We start from the raw sequence: 24,230 nt of genomic DNA on the forward strand, positions 1-24,230 counted from the left end.
TTAATGATGTCTACTAGTACTACACTTGATGAAGCCAAAGATTTTTTGTCAAATGTGCAAACAGTGTGTGATATAGAAAACAGAACAAAGAATGAACTTAAGCTTGTTGCTCAACAATTGGGAATTGCTGTTCGCTCTCATCATTCTAAAGATCAAATTGTTGACATGATTAATGAAAGCTTGTTTAATGTAACTCCTCCAAATGAGCAAACGCAGATTGAATTAGCTAAGTTACAGCTAGCCCTGCAGGAGGCTCGCGTTAAGGAGGCACAGATACAGGCTGAGGCACAAGTTGAACTTGCCAGGATTCAGGCAGACCATGAGTATCGCATGAAACAAGGTGGAACTGGATCATCTAGCTCTGATGATTTTGATGTAGCTAATAATGTTAAACTTGTCCCTCCTTTTAATGAATCTGATTTAACAAAGTATTTTCAGTTGTTTGAGAGGGTAGCTACAGGTTTTAATTGGCCTAAAAAGTATTGGCCAGTACTCCTTCAAACTGTTCTCACCGGTAAAGCTCAAGTAACTTATGCATCTTTGCCTCAGGATCAATCTGATAATTATGATGTAGTTAAGAGCTTGATTCTTAAGGCCTATGAGCTTGTTCCTGAAGCCTATAGAGTAAAATTTAGGACAACTTACAAGCAAGATAAGCAATCCCATGTTGAGTATGCAAAAATCAAAGAAGATCTGTTAGAGCAGTGGTTAAATTCTAAGAATGTGGATTCTGATTTTGACAAATTTAAGCAGATGATTTTGCTGGAGGACTTCAAAAGGTGTATTTATAAAGATGTAAGCCTATATCTTGATGAGAAAAGAATAGATAATTTGTCTGATGCTGCAGTTTTAGCTGATGAGTATGTTCTCACTCACAAGAGATATTCTAGAGAAAAAGGGAAAGCTGAGAGTAAGTACGTTGCCTCTACTCAGAGTACAGGTAACAGGAAAGAGAATAAAGATGATGTTTCTCAGGAAGTAAATACCAGCTTCACCTCTAGATTTCAGAAAAGTAAATGTACTTATTGTAGTAAGCTTGGTCATACTACGGAGAGATGTTTCAGGAGACAGCGTGATGTGAACAAAAAGGAGTCTTTAAATATTCAGTCAATTGGTCTAGTGTCCACTCTTGAGAGTTCCCAAAATTCTTTAACTGAGTTAACTGAACCTGCTTTGAGGGGTAACTTAAATTCTCATGATGGAGCTCCTCTTTTGAGCGGTAACGTGGGTGACACTCTCAAGAGTTCATTTGCTAATTTCCTGTCTGATGGTTTTGTCAGTCCTCTGGACAGTAATGACAGGAAATCAGTTCAAATATATCGTGATACAGGTGCTTGCCAATCCCTTATGCTGACCAGTGTTCTAGGCTCTAATGTTAATTCCCCTGATGAAACTGTAATCTTACAAGGTGTAGGGAATAATTACTTCTCTGTCCCTCTGTGCAGAGTGAATTTAGAGTCTGGTTTTGTTAATGGTTCCGTTATGGTTGGGTTGGTTGAGACACTCCCAATGTCAGGTGTAACTTTCTTACTTGGAAATGATATTGGTGGAAGTCAAGTGTGTCCAGCTCCTCAGTTGTCTAGTGAGCCAGTGGCTGCGGCCCAGGATTGTGATGTCCCTGATGTGTTCCCTGCATGTGCTGTCACTAGGGCTAAGTCTAAAGTTACTGGTGATTTAGAGGATAATGATGATGATGATGTTATCCTAGCTAACACTTTTCTTGCTAATTTGGACCACTCACCAGATGAGGCAGTACCCCGTAGTGTTGATAATTTGTCTCGTCAAGAGTTGGTTGAGTTGCAGGTTGCTGACCCTGAGTTGAAAGGTCTAGCTAACTCTGCTTACAGTGAAGAAGAGTCAACCGGTGCTTCTACTTGTTATTATGTAAAGTCAGGAGTACTTATGAGGAAGTGGAGACCCCCAACAGCATCAGCCGACTGTGAATGGGAGGTTGTACATCAAGTTGACATCCCTCGTGTTTGTAAGCAGGATATCTTTCGAGTGGCTCATGATTCCAGTTTGGCAGGACACCTTGGAGTGAAGAAGACTGTGGCACACATTTTGAAACACTTCTACTGGCCAGGTATCTTCAGGGATGTTTCCTGGTATTGTAAGTCTTGTCACACCTGTCAAGTTGTGGGGAAGTGTAATCAGACTGAAAAGGTTGCACCTCTAGTTCCCATTCCTCCTTTTGAGGCGCCTTTCACCCGTGTGTTGGTGGATATTGTGAGCCCTCTTCCTAAGACTTCTTCAGGATTTTCTTATGTGTTGACCATGATTGATATGGCTACTCGTTATCCTGAAGCCATTCCACTTAGAAATATCTCAGCAAAGAACGTGGTTAAGGAAATGCTAGGGTTCTTCACAAAGTTTGGTCTGCCCAAGGAGGTACAGTCAGACCGGGGAAGTAATTTCATGTCAAACGTTTTCAAGCAGTCTCTGAAAGAGTTGGGCATCACCCAGATCACGTCTTCAGCTTACCATCCCCAGACCCAAGGAGCGTTGGAGAGATATCATCAAACACTCAAATCGATGCTCAAGAAATACTGTTTGGAACATCAGAAAGACTGGGATAAAGGTCTTCCATTCGTTGTGTTTGCCGCAAGAGAATCTCCAAATGAATCACTGGGCTTCTCACCTTTTGAACTACTGTTTGGCCATGAAGTAAGAGGACCCCTTAAGTTACTCAAGGAATGCTGGCTGTCGGAGGAAGATGACGTCAACCTGCTGGAGTATGTGATGAAGTTCAAAGAACGGCTGTCCACTGCTTTACAGCTGGCGAGAGAGAATTTAGGAGCTGCTCAGGAGAAGATGAAGACTTGGTATGATAAGAAGTCCAGGTTGCGCCACTTTCAGCCAGGAGATCAGGTTTTGATTCTGCTACCAGTGCATGGGCAACCTCTTCAAGCCAAGTTTAGTGGTCCTTATTTCGTGGAGCAGAAACTCAGTGATGTCAACTATGTCATCGCCACACCAGATCGTAGAAAGAGCAAGCAACTATGTCACATCAACATGCTAAAGTTATATCACAGGCGGGACGAAAATAATCCAGTCTGCACTGTAGCTGTTCCACCCGAGTCTGCAAGTGAAGCTCTCCCATGCAGTATGAGCCTGAGTGATAGTTTGGGGAAGAATCCTGATATCATGAATGATCTCCAGACTAAGCTTTCTCATCTACCTCCCGAGGAAAGGCAGGAGTTTTCGGCATTACTGCAGGAGTACCCACAAGTGTTCCGTGCCACTCCAGGAAGAACTACTGTGTTGATGCATGATGTCGAGGTTGGAGACGCAAAGCCAATTAAATTGCCTCCTTACCGTGTGAACCCAGTGAAAGTTCCTCTCATCCAGAAGGAGCTTGGCTACCTGTTGGACCACAAGATGATTGAGCCATGTCAGAGCGAGTGGAGTTCTCCTGTCACTCTAGTCCCTAAGCCAGGTGGGTCACAGCGGCTTTGCATTGATTACAGACGTGTTAATCAGATAACCAAAACAGACACTTACCCTCTCCCTCGTGTGGAAGATTGCAGAGACAAGATCGGAAAGGCTAGGTACATAAGTAAGTTTGATTTGTTAAAGGGATACTGGCAAGTACCTATGACTGAACGTGCTAGGGAGATCTCATGTTTTGTAACACTAGGAAAGGCTTTTGCATGTTCGGTAATGCCATATGGTATGAAGAATGCACCAGCCACATTTCAAAAGCTCATGAATGTTGTAACAGAGGGTTTGGCAGGGTGTGTTGTTTATATTGATGATGTATTAATCTTCAGTGACAACTGGAAAGATCACCTATGCCATGTCAGTAAATTTCTTGAGCGTTTGGTTCATGCTAATCTTGTAGCTAATTTATCAAAGTGTGAGTTTGGTCAAGCTAAAGTTCAGTACCTTGGGTATGTAATTGGTGATGGACATGTTGCACCACCAGGAGCTAAGGTTCAGGTTATAAGTGATCTTCCCAGACCTAAAAGTAGGAAGGAGCTACAAAGATTTTTGGGAATGGTAGGTTATTACAGGAGATTTGTTCTTAACTTTTCTATTCTTGTATCACCACTTACAGACTTACTGAAAAAGGGAGTTAAATTTGTCTGGACTGATAACTGTGAATCCTCTTTCAACAAACTTAAAGCTATTCTATTAAGTCAGCCAGTGCTCGCTACTCCAAATTTTGCTAAGCCTTTTAAGATGGCTGTTGATGCAAGTGATACAGGAGCTGGGGCTGTTTTGCTGCAAGAGGATGATCAGGGTATTGAACATCCTGTATCTTATTACAGTAAGAAGTTCACTCCACCTCAAAAGAACTACTCAACTATTGAGAAAGAGCTTTTGGCCTTGATTTTGGGTTTACAGCATTTTTCATTTTATTTGTGTTCTGGTTTTGACCCCATAGTCATTTATACCGATCATAACCCACTGAAATTCCTTAGTAAGTTTAAAGATAAAAATCAGAGATTGACAAGATGGAGTCTACTTCTTCAGGAGTATTCATTAGACATACAACATGTCAAGGGGAAAGAAAATGTGATTGCAGATTGCTTATCTAGACTTTAGACAGATTGTTTTAGAGTAATAAGAAATTTCCTTTGTAAATTTCTTTTTTCTTTGTGGGGAGGTGTTACATAGCCTATGATTTCATCATCCTTTGTGTAATTTTAATGCACAGTATGCTGCATGTTTGATCACGAGCGTGTTCTGCCTCAGTTCCCCCCTTCTACCGTTATAGTAGAGTAAGTTGTCATTTCTGTTGTTTCAGTGCGGGATTTTCATCTCTTTGTCCCCATGGCTTCATTTGCGCGTCCCTCTTACAAGTTGTATCAAGCTCTGCTGGCCCCTATATAATGAGCTCAGTCTCTGCATCATGGCCACTTAGATCTGCTCCTCATTTTGTTCACATCTCTGTCCTCCCCTGTACAGATATTATTATTGTGAGCGCTCAAGAAATCTCCAAACATCTAGCAGCTGTGTGTAATTTGAGTATAACTGTTATTGCATTTTTTCTTGTACTGTGTAGCATGAGGTTAATTCTTAGGCCTAGTGAGGTTTTTGATTAGTGTTGGGTTATGTCAGTCATTTTTGATAATAGTTTGTATCTGTAATAATTTATCTGGCATTCACTGAGTATTATCTGGTATCTCATTTTATCAGGGCTGACTTAGATAAATTTACTCTTGCTAATTTCGTATTGATAGAGGCTATTGCAGTTAACCATATATTTAACCTGTTTATTTTGCCATTACATTATCCTTATGAGTCCTGAATGTTTTGTTGTTAGTTTGTGCATTAAACTTTAACTTGTAATTTTACCTAACTCTTTTGTTTTGAACCTGGAACTATACGGGACAGTAGTGACTCTTAGTATTCTCACTTAAAGTGTACGTTATCTTTCTCTGTTCCGTAACATAAATTTGGCGACCTCTTATCAGGATATTCAGGATATTATCATAAGGATATTGCTTGATATTTTGTGACTGTTACTTATTCATGATGTCTACTAGTACTACACTTGATGAAGCCAAAGATTTTTTGTCAAATGTGCAAACAGTGTGTGATATAGAAAACAGAACAAAGAATGAACTTAAGCTTGTTGCTCAACAATTGGGAATTGCTGTTCGCTCTCATCATTCTAAAGATCAAATTGTTGACATGATTAATGAAAGCTTGTTTAATGTAACTCCTCCAAATGAGCAAACGCAGATTGAATTAGCTAAGTTACAGCTAGCCCTGCAGGAGGCTCGCGTTAAGGAGGCACAGATACAGGCTGAGGCACAAGTTGAACTTGCCAGGATTCAGGCAGACCATGAGTATCGCATGAAACAAGGTGGAACTGGATCATCTAGCTCTGATGATTTTGATGTAGCTAATAATGTTAAACTTGTCCCTCCTTTTAATGAATCTGATTTAACAAAGTATTTTCAGTTGTTTGAGAGGGTAGCTACAGGTTTTAATTGGCCTAAAAAGTATTGGCCAGTACTCCTTCAAACTGTTCTCACCGGTAAAGCTCAAGTAACTTATGCATCTTTGCCTCAGGATCAATCTGATAATTATGATGTAGTTAAGAGCTTGATTCTTAAGGCCTATGAGCTTGTTCCTGAAGCCTATAGAGTAAAATTTAGGACAACTTACAAGCAAGATAAGCAATCCCATGTTGAGTATGCAAAAATCAAAGAAGATCTGTTAGAGCAGTGGTTAAATTCTAAGAATGTGGATTCTGATTTTGACAAATTTAAGCAGATGATTTTGCTGGAGGACTTCAAAAGGTGTATTTATAAAGATGTAAGCCTATATCTTGATGAGAAAAGAATAGATAATTTGTCTGATGCTGCAGTTTTAGCTGATGAGTATGTTCTCACTCACAAGAGATATTCTAGAGAAAAGGGAAAGCTGAGAGTAAGTACGTTGCCTCTACTCAGAGTACAGGTAACAGGAAAGAGAATAAAGATGATGTTTCTCAGGAAGTAAATACCAGCTTCACCTCTAGATTTCAGAAAAGTAAATGTACTTATTGTAGTAAGCTTGGTCATACTACGAAGAGATGTTTCAGGAGACAGCGTGATGTGAACAAAAAGGAGTCTTTAAATATTCAGTCAATTGGTCTAGTGTCCACTCTTGAGAGTTCCCAGAATTCTTTAACTGAGTTAACTGAACCTGCTTTGAGGGGTAACTTAAATTCTCATGATGGAGCTCCTCTTTTGAGCGGTAACGTGGGTGACACTCTCAAGAGTTCATGTGCTAATTTCCTGTCTGATGGTTTTGTCAGTCCTCTGGACAGTAATGACAGGAAATCAGTTCAAATATATCGTGATACAGGTGCTTGCCAATCCCTTATGCTGACCAGTGTTCTAGGCTCTAATGTTAATTCCCCTGATGAAACTGTAATCTTACAAGGTGTAGGGAATAATTACTTCTCTGTCCCTCTGTGCAGAGTGAATTTAGAGTCTGGTTTTGTTAATGGTTCCGTTATGGTTGGGTTGGTTGAGACACTCCCAATGTCAGGTGTAACTTTCTTACTTGGAAATGATATTGGTGGAAGTCAAGTGTGTCCAGCTCCTCAGTTGTCTAGTGAGCCAGTGGCTGCAGCCCAGGATTGTGATGTCCCTGATGTGTTCCCTGCATGTGCTGTCACTAGGGCTAAGTCTAAAGTTACTGGTGATTTAGAGGATAATGATGATGATGATGTTATCCTAGCTAACACTTTTCTTGCTAATTTGGACCACTCACCAGATGAGGCAGTACCCCGTAGTGTTGATAATTTGTCTCGTCAAGAGTTGGTTGAGTTGCAGGTTGCTGACCCTGAGTTGAAAGGTCTAGCTAACTCTGCTTACAGTGAAGAAGAGTCAACCGGTGCTTCTACTTGTTATTATGTAAAGTCAGGAGTACTTATGAGGAAGTGGAGACCCCCAACAGCATCAGCCGACTGTGAATGGGAGGTTGTACATCAAGTTGTCATTCCTCGTTTTTGTAAGCAGGATATCATTCGAGTGGCTCATGATTCCAGTTTGGCAGGACACCTTGGAGTGAAGAAGACTGTGGCACACATTTTGAAACACTTCTACTGGCCAGGTATCTTCAGGGATGTTTCCTGGTATTGTAAGTCTTGTCACACCTGTCAAGTTGTGGGGAAGTGTAATCAGACTGAAAAGGTTGCACCTCTAGTTCCCATTCCTCCTTTTGAGGCGCCTTTCACCCGTGTGTTGGTGGATATTGTGGGCCCTCTTCCTAAGACTTCTTCAGGATTTTCTTATGTGTTGACCATGATTGATATGGCTACTCGTTATCCTGAAGCCATTCCACTTAGAAATATCTCAGCAAAGAACGTGGTTAAGGAAATGCTAGGGTTCTTCACAAAGTTTGGTCTGCCCAAGGAGGTACATTCAGACCGGGGAGGTAATTTCATGTCAAACGTTTTCAAGCAGTCTCTGAAAGAGTTGGGCATCACCCAGATCACGTCTTCAGCTTACCATCCCCAGACCCAAGGAGCGTTGGAGAGATATCATCAAACACTCAAATCGATGCTCAAGAAATACTGTTTGGAACATCAGAAAGACTGGGATAAAGGTCTTCCATTCGTTGTGTTTGCCGCAAGAGAATCTCCAAATGAATCACTGGGCTTCTCACCTTTTGAACTACTGTTTGGCCATGAAGTAAGAGGACCCCTTAAGTTACTCAAGGAATGCTGGCTGTCGGAGGAAGATGACGTCAACCTGCTGGAGTATGTGATGAAGTTCAAAGAACGGCTGTCCACTGCTTTACAGCTGGCGAGAGAGAATTTAGGAGCTGCTCAGGAGAAGATGAAGACTTGGTATGATAAGAAGTCCAGGTTGCGCCACTTTCAGCCAGGAGATCAGGTTTTGATTCTGCTACCAGTGCATGGGCAACCTCTTCAAGCGAAGTTTAGTGGTCCTTATTTCGTGGAGAAGAAACTCAGTGATGTCAACTATGTCATCGCCACACCAGATCTTAGAAAGAGCAAGCAACTATGTCACATCAACATGCTAAAGTTATATCACAGGCGGGACGAAAATAATCCAGTTTGCACTGTAGCTGTTCCACCCGAGTCTGCAAGTGAAGCTCTCCCATGCAGTATGAGCCTGAGTGATAGTTTGGGGAAGAATCCTGATATCATGAATGATCTCCAGACTAAGCTTTCTCATCTACCTCCCGAGGAAAGGCAGGAGTTTTCGGCATTACTGCAGGAGTACCCGGAAGTGTTCCATGCCACTCCGGGAAGAACTACTGCGTTGATGCATGATGTCGAGGTTGGAGACGCAAAGCCAATTAAATTGCCTCCTTACCGTGTGAACCCAGTGAAAGTTCCTCTCATCCAGAAGGAGCTTGGCTACCTGTTGGACCACAAGATGATTGAGCCATGTCAGAGCGAGTGGAGTTCTCCTGTCACTCTAGTCCCTAAGCCAGGTGGGTCACAGCGGCTTTGCATTGATTACAGACGTGTTAATCAGATAACCAAAACAGACACTTACCCTCTCCCTTGTGTGGAAGATTGCATAGACAAGATCGGAAAGGCTAGGTACATAAGTAAGTTTGATTTGTTAAAGAGATACTGGCAAGTACCTATGACTGAACGTGCTAGGGAGATCTCATGTTTTGTAACACTAGGAAAGGCTTTTGCATGTTCGGTAATGCCATATGGTATGAAGAATGCACCAGCCACATTTCAGAAGCTCATGAATGTTGTAACAGAGGGTTTGGCAGGGTGTGTTGTTTATATTGATGATGTATTAATCTTCAGTGACAACTGGAAAGATCACCTATGCCATGTCAGTAAATTTCTTGAGCGTTTGGTTCATGCTAATCTTGTAGCTAATTTATCAAAGTGTGAGTTTGGTCAAGCTAAAGTTCAGTACCTTGGGTATGTAATTGGTGATGGACATGTTGCACCACCAGGAGCTAAGGTTCAGGTTATAAGTGATCTTCCCAGACCTAAAAGTAGGAAGGAGCTACAAAGATTTTTGGGAATGGTAGGTTATTACAGGAGATTTGTTCTTAACTTTTCTATTCTTGTATCACCACTTACAGACTTACTGAAAAAGGGAGTTAAATATGTCTGGACTGATAACTGTGAATCCTCTTTCAACAAACTTAAAGCTATTCTATTAAGTCAGCCAGTGCTCGCTACTCCAAATTTTGCTAAGCCTTTTAAGATGGCTGTTGATGCAAGTGATACAGGAGCTGGGGCTGTTTTGCTGCAAGAGGATGATCAGGGTATTGAACATCCTGTATCTTATTACAGTAAGAAGTTCACTCCACCTCAAAAGAACTACTCAACTATTGAGAAAGAGCTTTTGGCCTTGATTTTGGGTTTACAGCATTTTTCATTTTATTTGTGTTCTGGTTTTGACCCCATAGTCATTTATACCGATCATAACCCACTGAAATTCCTTAGTAAGTTTAAAGATAAAAATCAGAGATTGACAAGATGGAGTCTACTTCTTCAGGAGTATTCATTAGACATACAACATGTCAAGGGGAAAGAAAATGTGATTGCAGATTGCTTATCTAGACTTTAGACAGATTGTTTTAGAGTAATAAGAAATTTCCTTTGTAAATTTCTTTTTTCTTTGTGGGGAGGTGTTACATAGCCTATGATTTCATCATCCTTTGTGTAATTTTAACGCACAGTATGCTGCATGTTTGATCACGAGCGTGTTCTACCTCAGTTCCCCCCTTCTACCGTTATAGTAGAGTAAGTTGTCATTTCTGTTGTTTCAGTGCGGGATTTTCATCTCTTTGTCCCCATGGCTTCATTTGCGCCTCCCTCTTACAAGTTGTATCAAGCTCTGCTGGCCCCTATATAATGAGCTCAGTCTCTGCATCATGGCCACTTAGATCTGCTCCTCATTTTGTTCACATCTCTGTCCTCCCCTGTACAGATATTATTATTGTGAGTGCTCAAGAAATCTCCAAACATCTAGCAGCTGTGTGTAATTTGAGTATAACTGTTATTGCATTTTTTCTTGTACTGTGTAGCATGGGGTTAATTCTTAGGCCTAGTGAGGTTTTTGATTAGTGTTGGGTTATGTCAGTCATTTTTGATAATAGTTTGTATCTGTAATAATTTATCTGGCATTCACTGAGTATTATCTGGTATCTCATTTTATCAGGGCTGACTTAGATAAATTTACTCTTGCTAATTTCGTGTTGATAGAGGCTATTGCAGTTAACCATATATTTAACCTGTTTATTTTGCCATTACATTATCCTTATGAGTCCTGAATGTTTTGTTGTTAGTTTGTGCATTAAACTTTAACTTGTAATTTTACCTAACTCTTTTGTTTTGAACCTGGAACTTTACGGGACAGTAGTGACTCTTAGTATTCTCACTTAAAGTGTACGTTATCTTTCTCTGTTCCGTAACAATATATATATATATATATATATATATATATATATATATATATATATATATATATATATATGGAGTGGTAAAGTGTGCGTGTTCGTACAGTGAAGAACGAGGGTTCGCGCCCCGCCAGGGTAATAAACTTTGGGAGCGTTCTTCTAGCCACGTACTACATTGGCGGACATAAGGGGTGCTGTGGTTGAACCAGTGTCACATATTGTAAAGTATGCTTGCACCTAGTCGACTTCACGGGCCGATTACACTTGCTTCACAGACTACACACACATCCAAAGCCACTCCAACACTACAATTACACTTACAAGCACTTCTCACCCTACACACACATCCAAAGCCACTCCAACACTACAATTACACTTACAAGCACTTCTCACCCTACACACACATCCAAAGCCACTCCAACACTACAATTACACTTACAAGCACTTCTCACCCTACACACACATCCAAAGCCACTCCAACACTACAATTACACTTACAAGCACTTCTCACCCTACATACACATCCAAAGCCACTCCAACACTACAATTACACTTACAAGCACTTCTCACCCTACATACAATTTTTGCCAGACAGCCTAAGCCACTGGGTAGAGATACATTGGCTGTATCGTCCCCACTTCGGTAGGGATAGGCCGGTCCTGCTGTGGACACTCAAACGGCTGATGAGATGAGTGATGATATATATATATATATATATATATATATATATATATATATATATATATATATATATATATATATATATATATATATATATATATATATTTGAAGGTACTTTTACGATGGTTAGAACTGGACGACTTATCCACACCCTGTCATTAGGTATGGGTCCCTGGTTTGGGGAAAAGTACAGGAACCGTAGTATGACAAGGGTACATTATAATATGTCATGTACTTCCCAACGACAGGTGTGGCTGAGTTCGTTTATGATCCAGCAGTCCTGTATGGCATACATTTTTATCTGTACCATCAATATGGTCAGAGCTGGCCACACGTATGACACCGATTTTAAAAGGATAGCATTTTGTCATGTTGGTTCTTATCATGGGAAGGGAGGTAAACCCAGTGTAGGGAGATTTCCTGGTGATAGTGATCTGGTGCCCCAGATAATCCATCACGGACAATGAAAAAATTCCACGAAAAAACCATGATGCACAAGTTGGCTCTCCTCTCTTGAGATCTACCTAAATACCTGCCTGAGAATCATCATATGCAGCCGCCGGAAGCTGAAGCACTTCCCCATCCTCTCACACAAAATTTTCGACTGTCCCCACACCTGGCCTGTGGGAACTGGGTCAATGGGCAGGTGCACCACGTACACCTCGGCCATCGACATGCGGAAATCTCTATTTTTATTTACAAGTTCATATTCTCCTTTGTATTTTAAGTGTATTGTCATTTGTGTCGTGTCTCCGTTGTCTTAAAAGAGTAAGTAAATCCACTTTCTTTACTGATTTTGCATGGGACGCCATCTTATGCTCCGGTGTGTCTTTTAAATAGCTTCGACAACGACGTATACCTGATCATAGACAAGATGTTAACATCTTCAAAATCATAACATCTCATAAATTTCAGTCAAAAGTAAAACCGAACATTTTAAATTAAACTTTGGAAGCTTTCATTGTGAATGATTTTATGAGAGCTATATTTCACCCCTATTGGAAAAAAAAAAAATCTGCAGGGGTGAATAAATTAAACTAATGTGTAAGAATACCCCCACCCCATTCTCACACAAAAAAATGCCGCAGTAATGTTTAAGTGGCTCATATACACTTACACTTCTGAACAATAGTAACTGCCAACTCTAATTTTCCCCACGAGTACAAGGAAATCGTAGCCAGAGTTCCACACTGAATAAAAGCCCACTGTCCAGTGCTGAGTTGGTAGTTCAAACGTTTGTTGGATTGAACAAGGAACAACTCTCAGTGATACTATTACTTGTGCAGTGTATATTTTGACTATTTCTCACTTATTTTAACTAGTCCCAGATGTTTTTTCCCTTTTGCATCTTGTTTCGCACAGCTCTGTGGCAGAATAGCGATTCTGTGGTTATATATCCTTTCTATGACATTTCTTCACGAGTAGCAATATATCTAGTTACAGCTTAGCATTCACTACTGTAAGGAGAGATAGTAATTCTAGGCCAAGTTAAAGTTTACAGACTAGAGTAACTGGTCTTTATCAGTGAGAAACCCTGGCTACGACCTCGTTTCGGGAGAAGAAAACAGTGGACAGTACGTAGAACCTGTGCTTCGTGAGTCTATCATAGGTGACAAGAAAAGGAAAAAGCTTTATTATTAGTAAACATCGAAGGTATCGAGAAGCTGGCCATATGTGATGAACAGACATTAAGTGGAATTAACTTCATACATTTTATTATCGTTCATTCATGTTACAGCCCAAACATTTCACTCAGGTCATACTTTTCAGACTGAGCAGTTACTTATAGCTTTCCTTAGTGAAAGAGTTAAACTATAGCCTCCGTTAGATACAACTTTCACAACAAGGGTTCATCCAAAAACTACATCATGTTGTCCATGCATTTGCAAAAAAAAAAAAAAATAAAAATAAATTACAACCTTGTAGTGTTGAGGGAATAAAGATAATTCATTCTGTCTGAAAACTATACGCGTATTGTGCAGGTACAGCATGTTGGTTCACTTGCCGTACAGCCCTGACGGTGCCCGGGTGAAGCAAGTGGCCTCCTGGACCCCCACCACAGGTCTACGCTATCTCACACCTCTCACCCTTTTCCCGGAGAAATACACCAAGTAATGTGCACAGATTACTGAACATTTCAGACCTGGAGTATCTTATGTACTCTGTCGAAACAATTGGACGTTAACAAACTTGAGTAATATGAGTAATGTATCCAAATTACTGACTAGTATAGACTCGCCTATACTCGTTTTATTCTATCTACTATCTATCTACTGCCAGACGCCATAATCCCGTAAGGGGTGGCCATTTGACTTTGAGTTATTTGTTTTACGGGGAGGGGCACTAGCCCTCCACCAACCCACTTGTTGACACGTAGGGAGAACGTATGGTTTGGTTATATGGTTACCACCCAGCGTTGTAAATGGTTTCTTGGCTTACAGGAAACCATTAGGCTTGTCACTCAATGTAACGACCTAAAATTGTCATTCTCCATATTGAATGCTAAGGTATAACAAGAGATTAATACAAGACATTAATGGAATATGGTGCTAGTCATGAGGAGGTGCTATGGAAGTGGTTTAGCACTGAATTTTTCTTGCACTCAGCTTTGTGAAATATGTTGCAAAATGATGAAAATCTAGGGCAAGTTAGTGTACAAGAGGTATAACCTGTGGCTGGCAGTACACATGTTATAGAAAGCATAATCTAAGAGAACATCGAGCCTACAAACATTTATTTAACCGAAAAAAATATATATATATTAATAAACTAAATAACAATAACAAAAATCTGACATGCAGTTTCTTTATTTGCGTTATACGCAAATGCCTTTATTCCTATAAGGGTATCATAAAATGAATAAAAACCCACTCCCACCTTAAATATTGCACTGCAGTTTCTTTACATTTAGTATATTACATTATTTTTGTCAGTTTTCATGGCGCGACGATAAACGTGACGGCGTTACCATATGAACCCTACTGGCAAGAGTCCATGGAGGGCAACACCACCAGGTACTCAGGCAGTGACTACAAGCAGCTGGTTGCGGTTGGCCACACCCTAAATTTTACTTTCCACGTCCTTCCGACATGCACTTGGAGTGAGGTGAGAATAAATTGCCTGTATTCGTTCAAACTTTTGTTGATTTAAGTTTGTTTGTTGAAGTAATTACATTCAATAATCCATCTGGATATTACATCAGCATCGTTTTGCAATATTGAGTGGCCCACGGAATTTCTTGTGATCATAATTATTTAGAATGCAATCCTTAAGAAAAATATTTTTTTCACAAAATTCATAATCAGAAAGTAATCACTGCGTGCCTAGGATCTGGTCACATTTTCATGGCCGCTACAGTCAGAACCTTGTTTCAAAAACGTTTTATCTCTTAAGTGGTTATTCAAACTCCATTCAGCTGCAGTATATCAGTGTTCTACAATACCACCGTAGATGAAACGAGTAATCTTATTGAAATAGCGCTTTAACCTCTTCACTGCCCTCAGTGTTGATCGATGTCGATAAGTGATGCGTAGGAACTGTCACTGGCATCGGTCCTGTCAGTGCCATCTAAAACTGCATGATAAACCCCAGGGATATCTGGCCTGTTTGGTGTCTTTTATGATCCCCCAGTATGTAGACTGATAATTTCAACCATAGTACACCAAAGTTTATGAGAATGACATGGCGTTTTTTCCTGATGTGCACCGATACGTCTCTTTCGACTATATCTTTTAATACATGTCTTATTATTTACAGGATGTCATTATGTTCCTTTTCAAACAGTTTGGTACAGAAAGCAAGTTTATGTATCATGCTGACTACAGTAATTAATCCTTACCTGGTAAAATCTGAAAATTAAAGGAAAATTGCCTTAGCTGTTTTTTGATCCCTGTGCATTTTGCTGGCTTTGTCCAGCGGAAATTTTTAACCCTGTAAGTAGTCTCTCTCTCTCTCTCTCTCTCTCTCTCTCTGTTATTTTAAACACAGTAGAGGTAAAGGTATAACTTCTCGCCATCTCCCCTCTTATTTGTGACTTTCTACCTTTGGTACTTCACTACAGCGTTGGATCTCTTTCCTTATATTGCTGACATTTCAAAGATTATTAATCATGTGAACTGAATGCTTTTGTCTCTCCCCGTTGACGGAAAACTTATAGCATCCGCCAAGCAATTTTAGTCCCCTTTCCTGGCCAAGTCTTCTGGAAGAGTTACCGGTGTCGTATGCACGGAGTGACTTATGCTGGGCGTTACCGTTCCGCTCATTGTGCATGCGCCAAGTGCCCTTTTAGCTTCGATTTTGAAAGTATCTGCATGTTATCTCAAGTATTGTGCCATTTATCAACATTTTATGAAATACATATGTCAGGAAGACAATTGGATGTCTTATCGACCTATACTGTAGGTAACCACAAGTCTATATATATATATATATATATATATATATATATTACAGGCAGATTGTGAAATTAGTCATTTCGTGAAATAAGGTTAGTTTAGTTTAGGTTTATTTAGGTTAGTTTGATCCATGATAAGGTTAGGTTAGATTAAGGTTAGGTTAGGTTTGGTTAGGTTAGGTTTTTAGGCTAAATAGAGAAGAGAACGGTAACTTCCTGCATAAGGCACTCCCTGCATATGACACCGGGTATTCTCTGTCCTTCATGTATACAACTGTTCAGCGAAGGATTTGTCATAATTCTGTCTTTCCCTTTGCATATGACCTCCACACATTTAAACTCAGTGTGTCCACTGTCCCGACACATCGCACTGAACGTGACGATTATTTTGTCAGTTCTTCCTAGGAAGAACAACACATTGTTATACTTCGAGTCTTTGTTTTGTACTATATTTTACATTAAAATAATTTCTTTCAAATTAGGAAGGGCACCACCCCGGTATGATTTAAGAAATGCTACATCATAACTTTTTCTGTAAAACATTTCTCTGAAGGGGTTTATGGCAGTGACACGTGAGGGGAAAAAATGAGAAATCAGTTAGGGATAGCGTTTCGTTTTTTATTTTAATGTTATATTTACCTGTAGGTGACAGATCAGGTGGAGGTTCGTAAGTCGTTCATGTCAGCAGTGATGCATGGTGTTCTTCCAGATCGACTTGAGAGGTGAGGTACTAAGCCAAGGTTAACCTCTGCACTACCATATTCACTGTTAATGTCGATCATCCAGTTTAATTGCAGGCAGTTTCATGCAGCAAAGAAAAACTGTACATTGTCAAAAGATAGAAAAACCATATCTTACTTGAAATTGCCTGATGTATTTTAATCATAAAGTGTTGAGGAAGGTAATTTATGCTTTCCTTTCGTTTTGCTTGTTAAAGTAGAGTAACTACATAATGAAACTGTCAGCGCATAAATGTCTAGAGAATTGTAATACTGACCGCCTACAAATGTGGAACTGCATTCTTATTATTACCTCCTTTTGCTTGTTCACAATAATAATACTCCTTTTGGTTTACTTATGTTACTTGCCAACATTAGTAAGCGAAAGTCCATCCCATAGTGGAGGGATATGAAACAGGCTCAGTTAACACTATTGCTGAAAGCAATCTCTTTAAAGCAGAGAAAAAATAATGTATCAGTAGCAGCATGTTATAGTATGGTAGTGCTTCCAAGAAAGACTGTATATTCATCTACGATAGAAATGTATTATCTGCGCCTAATGCTTAGTTATCTTCGTCTTCCTAACGTAGAAACCAGGACTGGGGATGATATACAGATGGGACGATGATGATGGAGTTGTTAATAATATAGCCTCATGTAGTCTGACAATGTTCGATGGGAGAAGAAATGGTCTGGAGGGATGCATTGAGTTATGCGAAGATGATGAAGCAGTAAATGTTTAAGAATCTAATATTCTGACACTGTTTCCGGATGGGACTTCACTTTCAGCTGTAATATCACCACCATCATCATCATTATTATTATTATTATTATTATTGGGGAACAAATTCTTTCCAATGGCTGGATGGAACTGATGACTGTAAAACCTACAAATCTTGCCTCTTTCATCCTAACAATGTTTCCAGATGGGATTATACTTTCGCCTTTGAACAAACTGCTGCTAAATTCACCATGGCCACGCCGATCATAACACCCAGTTGGCTGAGCTTCTACTACCCTTTGAGTGGCCAGGTGTGGATCGGTTTATTGGCTTGTACGCTGATTGTCTGCTTCACACTCGTCAAGGTAAACATGCAGGTGGTCAGGCACAGGCACATCCAGTATTAGTAATAACAGGCAGGAAACATGGCTCCTTATTTATTAATTTATTTCAATATTATTATTATTACCAGCCGCAATAGCGATGCTGGTGTTGTTTTCGATTTTTCTGTGTGTATGTACAGTATGTCTGTTAGAACGATAACTTCACAACCGATCAAGATATCAAAAAAATTTACGGGTGTGTAGTAGGGATGAAAATCTCAGACTAGTTCAAAATTGGTGAAAGTAGGTCAAGGTCAAGGTCATATTCCGAGCCGCGCTAGATGTATCGGCGGGCCTCTAGTTATTGTTATTATTATCATCATCATCATCATTAATTTAGACTTGGGATATTCTGGCAGCAGCCCAGGGCCATCTTCCACTGTTAGTCACACAAGTAAAAATATTTTCACAAGGCAGGTATTTCTGCTTAGCCTCATAAAGATTTTAATCAGAATGTGCTTCATCAAGGCACAATATGGTCCTTCACTTTAGCAAAGTCCTGTATGATGCCACATATATCTGATGTTATTGTTCTGTATTGCTTTAAACTCACCGAGAACAATGATGCACTTAACCTTCTCATGGTCACGGCTTCTTGTTCTTCTCATGTAAATAACATGAGCCGGTATTATTTTACAAGTGGACAATACGCAGTTTAGGGATTTTAGCACCATTAACGTATAGTATAGTCCTTAAGGATCATAATGAACCCCCATAACCCCATTCGGAAATTGATATTTTCAGAGATAATTAATTTTAAAAATTCCAAAAATACCTAACTTCGATCTTCCCTCGGCCACTCCGGGTAAAAAAATGCGTGCGTCTACGTGTGTTTGTGTTCCCTTCGACTGCACATGCGTCTCGTACATCTGTATCACCCACTCATAGGCCTACTTTAGGTCACGTGATGGTATTCTGCCAATGAATATGAACGTTGGTCTTTGATTCCATGTGGAGGGAAAAATTCAAATCATTCTCGGTATGGCCTCTGAAGAAGAAAGACGTGCTGTGTGTCCCGGGTGTGATATTGATTATTTACGAGTGATTAAGCGTTTCCACTCAGAATCTGAGGAGGCTATTGAGTTTCTTAGAAGACACGGTGTATTACCTTCGGAAGTTTATTGCCCAGACTGTCAGCAACAGCGTAAATTTAGAAAAGACAGACATCAGTGGTACTGTGGTCGGTATAAAAAGTACGCAAAAACCAAGAAACGGGTACAGTGTTGTTTTTGTGTTTCCGACTACAAAGGAACTTTTCTGGACAACGCACACCTTCTGGCTTGGCAAACTATATTGTTCATAAACCACTGGATTCAAAGGTTCTGGAACCACGACGTTATTGCCAGACGACCCTCGTCCTGGACAATCGTATCTCAAGGGTAAGCATTCCCCTAGGATAGGTTAGGTATATTGGGGTAGGTTTGGTTAGGTTTAGGGTGTTGAGTGAGGTTACGTTACGTATTCTTCTAGGATTGGTTAGGTATGTTGGGGTAAGTTTGGTTAGGTTTAGTGTGTCTGGTGAGGTTACGTTACGTCTGTTTGGTTAGATTTCGTCTGTTCCGTTGTTACCCGGTGGTGCAGTATATTTTTCTGGTGGTTTTTCATGCGATTTGAGTTGTTTTTTACCTCATTTTTTTCTGAAAATGCTTGATTTCACCTTGTGCAGTCAAAGTTCATGATTGGAAAAGAGGGGAAATGAGGCATTTCCGACAAAAATGAAGGTCAGAAACACTCGAATCTCATCAAAAACTACCAGAAAAATATATTGCACTACCTGGGGGGTGTATTGTCCACTTGTAAATATTTACCCATGAGCCAACAGTATATGATTTTTATTCACGTGAGGTAGTCAGTGGAGACAAGTCTTTATGCTGGTACCATTATCTTCCTCTTGGTCAGTTAACATTAATATTTTTTCCAGTTAATGCCAGACGATAGGTTCAAGAGAGTGCGTAACACGGGATTGACAGCTGATAACCAGAGTGAGAGATAAGAAAAAATATACAATGGTAAAATATTTGTTTCATTTTGCAGCTATAAATACAATGACTGTCCTTGGATGATGTTCAATTCGTGGAATGAATAATTAAAGAATATTTATTGCTGTTTTTATACAAGATTTCCCTAAACATTTTGCTGAAATACGTATTAATGATATAGATGAGTTGAGGGAGGGTTCGCATTGTTACTTCTCATGCCCAGCATCTTCTACAACCACCACTGTCATGTAAGTAGTAGAGTACTTCAAACTTGTTGATTTTTTTAAACCACAACATGGCATTGGTAATTAATTCTGCATTCATATAGCTTTATTCCGGTCCGTCTTTTTCAGAGTACTAAGGACTAGCCATTCCTGATAAAATGAACTCTTTAAAAATGAATAATACATCAAACCTTCACTGCAAGCAGTATGTGACTATTCCAGTGTGTGAATGTTTCAAAGCATGCAGTATGCAGCCCAAAAATTACAATAGGAAACGCAGAAAAAGAACAAATTACCTCAGGAAAGTGGACATATCATACAGCTCCTGAAAAAAAATGGTACAAATGACCTCAAAAGGATTGTTTTTTCCTGATGGTAGGCTGTCTGACGCACGAAGTTGCACTTTTTTTTTTCGTGACTGGTATTGTCTAAACCATTCCACCGAGGAAGCATCACTACTCACCCTTGTGACACAATAAAAAAAGAAAAAAAGCTACTCACTCATACCTGTGTCTATGTTTTACAGATCACGAGGAGAAGAATGTGGCAAACGCGACATGGAGTGCTGAGTACTGGGTCGGTGGTACTGGAGTCTGTGGGCACCCTGCTGGGTCAAGGACTGTACGGCCGCCTATCAACCAGCCAGTCCAACCACATCCTGGTCGGCACTTGGTTGTTCTTCGGTGTGGTGGTGGGCACAGCATATCGCAGCAGCCTCATCGCCTCCCTCACCCTCCCCAGGCTGCCTCCCAGACCCGAGACAATAGAGGAGCTGGTCAAAGCAGTTGACAGGTGAGATATCGAAGAACAAAAGTTTGGACGCACTGAATGAAACTGAAATTTGAGTTAATGCTGGGCCCTTGTTTTTATCTCTCAGCTTTGTCACTGCATGCAAATTCTTAAAGTTTCTCACGAGTTTTATTTTTCTCCTAGTTAACCAACACATCACAATGTGAGTTAGTTTTCTCCCAGCAACTAGTGTTTTATTCATATTCAACGATACATTACTGTCAGACCTGACTGTTCACAAGCAGGACAACACTGAAGAAATCTACAAATGGTGTTCTCAAGTACCACGTAATACATCACCCACTTGGACCATACTTTAAATATTCCATCTCTCAATATAATTATATCTACATTACTTTTTTTTTACTTTTGTTCTGACCGCTATCGTAACCTTATTCACTCCTACGTGCATTCAGAGATATCACCACCATACAGTCCTTCACGTATGTTCTCTCCACCGTCTGTCTTCATACAGGGACTGGATCCGCACATCCTTTAGTCCTCTGGAAATAATCTTTTTCATTGCTTATCAAATACTCAGTCTGTTGTGTATTTTTATCATTATTATTCCACATACTACAATATGATAAATGCAAGGAATGTGCAGTAATTGGACGGTAAAGAGAAATGCCAACAAAAAAATATAGTTTTTCTATTTTAACTTGACCCAGATTTTGTCCATTTGCAGCATATTTCACCCAGTTCAGTGGCACAAAAGAGAAACTACTAAGTCTCGATTCCTTTCCATTAATTTATTGTTACAACTTAGCAGTACAAATGCAAAGATAACAATATTAGGCCAAGTCAGAGTATACAAAAATACTATTACTGTACTTGTATCTTGACGTTCAGTTTTAGTGCTGCATTATTCTTGGGGCCTCAGTTGTAATACTAGATACATAATTTTTATTCGTACATTTTTTTCAGAGTGACGATCGAATCTTTTGGTACTTCACATAAGGTGTTCTTTTTAAACTCTGAAACAAGTGCCTTTAGAGAACTTGGGAACTTGCTGGTCGTGGGAGTAGACCTTATGGACGGACTCAATGCAGCTCTGAAGATGAAGTGAGTTGGTTTAATTTACACTGATAACCGCGTAACTCATTGCATAATATACCAGTATTTCGGAGATACACTGACTGATATCAGACACTTTAAATTATTTGGTTGCGTGAATGTATAAATCTGAATATTTTATACAGGCACCTGGTGGTTTAGTGGGTAATTACGGCGCTCCAATCGGATTGAGCCGGTGAAGGTTTATATCCAAGAGATGGTTGGGGTTAATTGCTCATGTAATGCCACTCAGGGATGAGTGAGGCTGGTCACTCATCTTAAATGTCAGGACCAACTGCCTAGCCCCGGGCCCCTACGCTCCTCATGAGGCAATGTAGGATTGGATGATGGATGGATGAATGAAAAATTTTGTCACATTTGCAGGAGAAAAATAACTTTTGTACTGTATATGAAAAAATGGAAAAGAAAAAGAGAGAACAAGTGTATTGGCAATTTGCAGTTTTTATGGATGTTCTACTTTACAAAGCGTATACAGTATTGTACATCGTCTTACGATACTGATCAAAGTATGAAAAGTTAATGTTTTTTATGTGTCCGGCTCTATGTGTAAGCACCAGATCCCTTTCCCTGATGCCTAGCAGACCCCTATGCACTGTACCGTACACCTCCACGTCACCCTTCCGGCACTAACATTTGCCGTCCATAATGAAAACACGCTAAGCCTGTCTCATACAGGATTGCTGTACTGGTATCAGCGTGGCTGTTTTACAACATGTCAGCAGGTCTTAAGCTAGATCAGTAAAGTGTGCATTTAACAAAATTCAGAACCATAAACAGCTCCCCTGTCCCAGCAGGGATTTGAATCCACATCCACGGGAATACTAGAACTTTTTATCGACTCGGCCACCGATAGCTAACGATAACTATCGCACAGGTTCCGTTTCTTAAGCCACATTTATTCATGCATCCTCCAGACGACACTGTTCGGCTTTAAGGAGATATCTTGTCCTGATAGGGTATATGGATGTCCGATCTGTCCTCACTTGAATCCAAAATCTTTCCAGACTTGAATGGCATTGCTTGGAGATAGTAAGATTATAAAGTCATGTGTCACCGATATGAAGGTAACATTAGAGCGTACTGATCTCAGTAGTGCTATTATCGATTGGTTTAAGTCTCGAACATGAATAGGAGTGACTTCCATGTGGTGTAATTACTTAAAGCAATTACTTATTATCTGGAGGAGACAAGACATTTTCTGTGTAGTGATAATTTGTCCTGCACTCATGCCCTCGCAAAGCCCTGGCGTTAGTTTGAGAACATATAAAACTAAAGGAAGGCAAAATTACAACTATATAAGTGAGCAAAATTTTTGATTTTTTTTTTTTCACTTCTTTTGCAATTTACCATAGTATATTATGAATACATTTTTGTCTGTGGCTGTGAAACTCAAAAACTTTAACTGTTCCAAGACTAACGCCTCGGATAGTTTTTATAAAAAAAAATAAATAAAAGTGCAGGTAAACACAGTGCTATGATTTTCCAGAGGAGCGAGGAAGTACTTGGTCTAGGTTTAGCATGTTCCCCAAAGCAATGCATCTCTCCTAGACGCAGGCCCGCATTCTCGTTGGGAATGGAGGGCTCTTTAGCACCTGTTCCGTAGTGATTTATTCTTGAAATTGTCTTGGTAATATCCTTTAGTACGTTATTTATGCAGAGTAAGGAGATGTTTAAAGGATTTATATAAGACAGAGTATGATAGTAGGGTGGAACAGGCATAATAAATCAATTAAAGAAAGGGTGTTGAGGAGCTTTCTTCGACGACGAGAATACAGGCCACAATAGCTATTTAAACAATGACCCTGTTACATGAACTGTCTGTTACCTGTCATTCAGAGTGAACCTAGAGTACTGTCAGGCATTACAGAGGACAAATATAACGTGTTTACAGTGGATTTTTCCCTTTTGCACTCAAATACTCGGTGGTATGGTGATAGAAATCTCTAAATAAGAAACCATGGACTAAATCGCCACAGTTCGTGTTAGTTTTCATAAAATTTCTGATCACTATATATCTTATCTTATCTTGCTATCACCACACGACTGTATTTGAGGATGAAAAGCCAGATGTAGTTTTCAATCATTCTTTCTTATCAGGCTGAATACAATTATCTAACTTTAGGCATAAATAAAAGCGAAATGCGTCCTCCAAATAAAAATTAAGTGAGACTTTCAAAATGAAACTCTTGAAAAGAAACCAAAAGGAAATGTGGTACAAACGTGGTTCAATCAATTCATCGTCCGTATTTCTCTCATTTACAGGGTCCTCCCAGTCGCCATCAAAGGACTGTGCCGGCAGCAACTGTTGTAATTTCCAGTCATGCTCGTCAGCGGGGAAGTGAAGGAGCAGCCTTATATTTTACCAATATCCGTGGTCTTAGCACCAACCTAATTTCAGTTCATTTTTTCC

General features: G+C 39.9%; 1 protein-coding gene across 1 annotated transcript in view; it reads left to right on the forward strand.

Annotated features, from left to right (window-relative positions):
* Positions 1-24,230, forward strand: part of LOC145397177 (ionotropic receptor 93a-like) — a 70,527-nt gene that overhangs the window by 35,848 nt on the left and 10,449 nt on the right. The window contains exons 6-11 of the mRNA XM_080270375.1: positions 13,518-13,646; positions 14,469-14,640; positions 16,574-16,650; positions 17,574-17,733; positions 20,481-20,746; positions 21,671-21,808. Coding sequence (XP_080126501.1) covers positions 13,518-13,646; positions 14,469-14,640; positions 16,574-16,650; positions 17,574-17,733; positions 20,481-20,746; positions 21,671-21,808 — 942 coding nt within the window. The remainder of the gene's footprint in view (positions 1-13,517; positions 13,647-14,468; positions 14,641-16,573; positions 16,651-17,573; positions 17,734-20,480; positions 20,747-21,670; positions 21,809-24,230) is intronic.

This window comes from Coenobita brevimanus, chromosome 40 (assembly GCF_032717465.1).
Source record: "Coenobita brevimanus isolate Jiangsu-jjx chromosome 40, ASM3271746v2, whole genome shotgun sequence".
NCBI lineage: Eukaryota > Metazoa > Arthropoda > Malacostraca > Decapoda > Coenobitidae > Coenobita > Coenobita brevimanus.